Raw genomic sequence first — 6,012 nt, 5'->3', positions numbered from 1 at the left:
CTGTGTGTGTGTGTGTCTGTGTGTCTGTGTCTGTGTGTGTGTGTCTGTGTCTGTCTGTGTGTGTGTGTCTGTGTCTGTGCTGTGTGTGTGTGTGTGTGTGTGTGTGTGTGTGTGTGTGTGTGTGTGTGTGTGTGTGTGTGTGTGGGTGTGCGTCTGTGAATATCTGTGCAGCCACTCACATCTATATTACCTAAACAAATATTCTGGCATTTCACTGTGACGCACGTGTCTCCCCTTCCACTACAACACACACACTGTCCCTGTGTGTGTGCGTATATGCTGTGTGTGAGCGAGAGAGAGAGAGACTGGTCTGTGAGTGTGTGTATAACAGTCCATTTGGCAAGAGAACAGCATTCCACAGCAGCCAGCGTCTGACGTCAAACTGAAGACATTTATAGTCTGGTAAACACACACACACACATGCACGCACGCACACACACACACTACAAAAAGGCAACATTTCAGTATTCATGCACATTCACGCTGCAGTAAAAAAAAGTAAAATACTGGTAGAAATGAATACAGACTTGTGATTATACCTTGTTGGTAATGACTCTGTATGCATCACAGAGAACATCAAATCACAAAGGCAAGCCCCTGTTGCAACTCCTGGTGGTGCTCTACAAGGCAGTCCTCCTTAAACTGGTACCATAAGGCTTAGTTTTTTATAGGGCTGCAACGATGTGTTCCCATTTTTAAATGCCAATCACGTCATGAAAAATGCAAGCCCAAGGAGACATATTGTTTTTTTGTCCAACCAACAGTCCAAAACCTGGAAATACTCAGATGATCGGAACTGGGAAATGGAAAATGTGGCATTTTCACTAGAACAAGACCGTGCCGTGGCAGCAGCTCTGTTGGCCTGTACTTTAGTACAGCGGTGCGTTGAGCTTGGTGCTAATAACAGCATGCCAACATTCTCACAGTGACAACGCTAAAATGCTGGTGTTTTAGCAGGTAACGTTGACCAGGTTCGCCATCTTAGTTTTGCATGTTGGCATTAGCATTTGTGTTTGAACAAACTACAGCTGAGGCTGACGGGAATTTCATTAGTTCTGCAGGACAAATTCAATTTTGATCGGATGAGAAGTGAGAGGATCACCAGAGTCATTACAATTCATCCTGAGGTGGATATGAATGTATATTAAATTTCATGGCAACCCATCCAACAGTTGTCAGGCCATTTCACTCCAAACCACAAATATCAACAAAAAGTCAGGGGATCTTCAAAGTCATCAGGATTCATGCTCTGGGAAGTATTAGTATGTACAATTGGTACAATTGTACAATATGTAGCACGTTTCATGGCCATCATCCAATCATTGATATATTTGTGTGGGGCCAAAGTTTAAAGATTAAATCATCAAAAAAGTTGCAAATTATTTTAACTAATATTTTCAGCTCACAATGAAGAGCAAAACAAGGTTTTTCAATTTCTACAATGCCTTTTTTCTATTTAACAGAACAAGTCAAACTCTATCAAATGCATCGGTTTCTAATTTTGTTTGAACACCAGCAGCAGTACAAGAACTTTTCCACAAACAGAAAAGAAAAATATAATTTTTTAGGAGAAAATATCTAACCAAAGAAAGCATGATTAAGTATATGATGCCAACATTTGGTTGGTTTCACTACTCGGCTCTAGAAACACATGTTGGTGGGTACTGAAAGTACTAAAAGATCAATCCCCAGGCCTAAAGCTGTCTATATTCAACTAAACCTGAAAGGTCGATTAAACTATTAATTGATTACTACACAAAACTGAATCTCTGCTTTGACGGGCCAAACAAGCAACTGAAATATGTCATCTCCAATGGCAGATAATTGTGACATTTTTCTATAATGTCACAATTATTGTTCAACTGGGGAAAAAAATAATGACTAGGTGAACTGATAATGGAAATCAACCAATTTATTCAACCAAGTCACCCCATGAAGGGAGATGCTACATAATTCAGCTCATATATGCTGATATCAACTTTACTCATCACTGGTGAAATATTGTCAGAAGTACTTGCTCTTCCTAAAATAATCAGCATGGATGAAATGAAATGATCCAGAACGCTATAAATGAAGGCTGTGGCACATTATGTATCTACAGGAGGACTGCAACTAACAGTTATTTTCGTTTTTCAATTAATCTGCCAATTAAGCTCTTGATTCATTGACTGGTCTATAAAACATTAGCAACAAAGCAACTGTGATACAGGTAATGAAAGCTGCTATTTCTCACTGTCTAAAGTTTGTGAAAAGATCCTTGCTCACTTTATGACAAAGGTGGGAAAAATATGATAAGGAGCTACTTCTCACCAACTAATTTATTAGAACTCACTGAGACTCACTGTCCCTTGGACATTATCCCTACAAAGTTTTTATTCAAAATCATGGACAGTCTAGGTTCAGTAAGTGTTCTTAATCATAAATAGCTGTCATCTGGTTGTGTTCCAGATATGGCACGGTATTGGACTGGTTTGCCTCGTATTTATCTAACAGGAAGCACTGTGTGTCTATTAACAACTTTAAATCCACCTTTTCTCCCGTCCCCAAGGATCAATTCTCGGACCTATTTTGTTTTCCATTTATATGCTCCCCCTGGGTGACATTATCCGCCGATATGATATTCTCTTCCATTGCTATGCGGACGATACTCAGTTATACCTCCCAGTAAAGCCAACTGACCTCAGTGTGCTGCGTTCCCTCCAGGCCTGCCTGACTGACATAAAATCCTGGATGTCAATAAACTTTTTACAACTCAACTCTAATAAAACAGAAATCCTCATAATTGGTCCCCAGCACACTACTAATCTGATTATACCCTCTATTTGTCATTTGTCTACCTACATTAGCCTGTTGCCAGAAATCTTGGTGTCCTTTTTGATAGTAATTTTTCCTTTGAACAACACATTGCTAAGCTTGTCCAATCATGCTTCTTTCACCTTATCTTATCTTACCTCATCTTAAATGCGATGAGATGCTGAAACTGTTATACATGCTTTTATTTTGACTCGCCTAGACTACTGCAACAGTCTGTTCTCAGGTCTAAATAAAAAAAACTTTGAACCGCCTACAGTTAGTGCAGAACTCAGCTGCTAGGTTATTAACCCAAACTAGGAAGTACGACCATATCACTCCGATTTTATTCTCTTTACATTGGCTTCCTGTCTGTTTTAGGATTGATTTTAAGTTCTTATTGATTACTTTAGCTGTTAATGGCCTGGCTCCAGAATATATTTGTGACCTCTTAACCCCTTACGAACCTGTACGCAGCCTGAGATCCTCCAGCAGGGGTCTCCTGTACATCCCTGAGGCCAGGCTGAAATCTAGAGGAGATAGAGCCTCTGTGGTAAGGACCCCAAAGCTCTGGAATGATCTGCCGGATGAAATCAGGATGTCTGAGTTGGTGTCTTTTTTTAAGTCTCGCCTGAAAACGTATTTATTCAGGAAAAAGTTTTCTGAAAAGTTTAATTTCTGCATGCTTTGTCTTATTTCAATGGTGTATTTTTAACTGTTCTGATTTTAATTGTTCTATCTTCTGTGAAAGCACTTTGTACTCTGTTTGATAAGTGCTCTACAAATAAAGTTATTATTATTATCATTATTATTATTATTAAAGTCTCTTTCCTGCTACACAGGAAGCATTTTAATGTGTCCAGTTAGTTTGGAATAAACACAAGAAGAAGACTAGTTAGCATGAACAGACAAAGGAAAACACTCCAACTACAAACATTCAAAGTTGACAGATGATCGGTGGAAGGTGTACTGCAAATACAATACTGGGGCACTGAACAAAGCAACAAAGATGGAGACTTAACAAGAACAACATTGGTATAATAGCTGACAGTTAACGTCGGAGAGCCTGATGATTTTTTTTAATGAAGGCTTCCCTCTGCTCCTTTTTCTTCTAAATACATTTACCATCTTTAGCCCCCAGCAGACGTTGTTGGCCAATAAAGAAACAAATATGCTGCACTACGTGCTGGCCATGATCTGTCACTAATTATGAAATTAGTGGTTCATAAAGACAGAGGTGTGCAATTAAGTCCAGGCTCTGTTGCTGTCTCTCCTATTTCACATTGCTGCTGCAGCTGCTGCTGCTGCTGCTGCTGCTGGGAGGTATTTCAGGAAACCAATATTCGTCTTTTCTCTCTCTCTGTCCTGTTCGTTCTGCGTTGCTAAAAGAAAATAGGCACTATGACATCAGCCTTGCAAAACACACTGGAAAAAAAGCCAGGAGAGAGAGAGAGACAGTCAGACAGAGAGGGAGGAAGAAAAGACAGAGCAAGAGAGAGAGTGAGGTAAAAATAGTATAATGGCTGTGTGTACTTTAGACAAATTAGAAGCTTAGAGAGAGAGAGGAGTCACATGTGTAGTGTTGCTATAGAGACTGAGGGTGGGTAAGAAGTATTATGGGCTGGCAGACTGTAGGTCATCCACAGCGGATGCTGCCTGTTGTGTTACACCAGGCTTAATGTTTTTGACAACATTTGGTTCTATCAATTACACAGCTGCACAAACAAATATTTTTGTATTAACAGTGGGTCCAGTGAAGGAGGTCACTAACAGTGATGCACTCTGTAGTTCCCCTCAGCTCGATGGAGCTCGATGTTTAGGTTTACAGGCAGCAGCTTTAATGTCTCACTACAGTCTCAATGCTCTCATCAGCCTTGTTTCCAGTAGCAGCAACAAGCTGTTTGCAGCAAAAAAAAGCTTTGATAAACCAGTTATAAGCTACCTGCTCAGCACTCAGACCGTTACCGACTAGCTAATGGACACAGTGGAGCATTTACCACCTAAAGAGCGATATTTCTCTCAGGAGTGAGTGGAGACTGCAACAGAGATTGTATGTTGCACTTAAATTTGTTGTTTGGACAAAAACCTAACTCCAAGTGAAAGCAACAGTTTGCTAGTGTAAATAGTGAAAACATACAGCAGGTGATAAAGGCTCTAGAGATGGGAATTATAAACCATTTGGCTGGTTTGAATAGTTTCGTTCACAGACTGGAAATCAGTAGCTCTGCCATTTTTTTAGTTAAGCAATTGCTTAAGTACACAAACGCTCATGTAAAATGCATAACCAGTTCTAAAGAATGCATGTGATCAATGTAAGTGAAGAGCAAACAAACCTAAGAAACCATGACCTACAGCAGAGGACATGTTGTCCCTACAAGTGTCTGTGAGCCTGTTAAGTCAGAACACACACACAAACTCACATACACTGACCTGGATTGGACAGTGAGCCAATACTGTAATTGCAGCCGAAAAGAAGATTAGAGTGAGTCCTGCTTTACCAACTAACAACCCGCTGGCTTCAAGAGGTGGCATCAAGCCACAGTCCAAACCCAGCTCGCCTCACTTGAGGGTGACTTTACTGTAACAAAACCTCCACAGGCTGAAGACCCACAGCAGACATTATTGGTCTTTTAGCAGCTTTTTATTCTGTGGGCTACTACTTGAGCTCTGTTTTCAGCCTGTATTTGTTTACATTTTTGTAAATTGGCAACATTAAAAGTATGCCAAATTAGCTATTAGCAGCTCCTGTTTGCAATGTACCCATGCACGTACAGACAATTATCACTGGATTACTTGATACGTGATACTGGGGAAAAACTAAAAACACAAAAAATTCTCAGGCACGTTCTGGACCATCACTTTCCTGTGATTTCCGAGGATATTTATGGGTGTTTATTCACGATGGACATCAAAGGTAAGAATGTCTTCGGGAAATGTATAGTCACACTGAATCTAAGAAGCAGTGATTTTGACGCAAATAGCAGTTGTCAGTCACTAAGGGCTTTAAATTACCTTAATTGCCTCAGTGAGCTGTGTGTCACAGCCTCTGCTGCAACTCCTGAGCGTGTTAATAAGCAAGCCAAACTACAATAAACTAAATTCCCATTGATTTTAGAACACTGGCGTGCACCTTTCCCTTTCACGTCGCACAGCATCTTTGCCTCACGTCTATCCCCCTGCACTCGCCTCCTTCAATTGTCCCCCCCCCCCCCCCCCCCCCGG

The 6,012-nt window shown here is 40.6% G+C and overlaps 1 protein-coding gene across 6 annotated transcripts in view; it reads right to left on the bottom strand.

Annotated features, from left to right (window-relative positions):
- Positions 1-6,012, bottom strand: part of hdac5 (histone deacetylase 5) — a 61,275-nt gene that overhangs the window by 38,893 nt on the left and 16,370 nt on the right. Inside the window, exon 3 of one of the 6 annotated variants that reach the window (XM_046070380.1) lies at positions 3,258-3,370. The exons of the other annotated variants lie outside the window; for them this stretch is intronic. Coding sequence (XP_045926336.1) covers positions 3,258-3,300 — 43 coding nt within the window. The 5' untranslated portion in view covers positions 3,301-3,370. The remainder of the gene's footprint in view (positions 1-3,257; positions 3,371-6,012) is intronic. 6 annotated transcript variants of the gene reach the window in all.

Source organism: Micropterus dolomieu, linkage group LG02, assembly GCF_021292245.1.
Source record: "Micropterus dolomieu isolate WLL.071019.BEF.003 ecotype Adirondacks linkage group LG02, ASM2129224v1, whole genome shotgun sequence".
Lineage (NCBI taxonomy): Eukaryota > Metazoa > Chordata > Actinopteri > Centrarchiformes > Centrarchidae > Micropterus > Micropterus dolomieu.
Note: the sequence above shows the minus strand (reverse complement) of the source record. Positions and strands in the feature narration are given on the sequence as shown.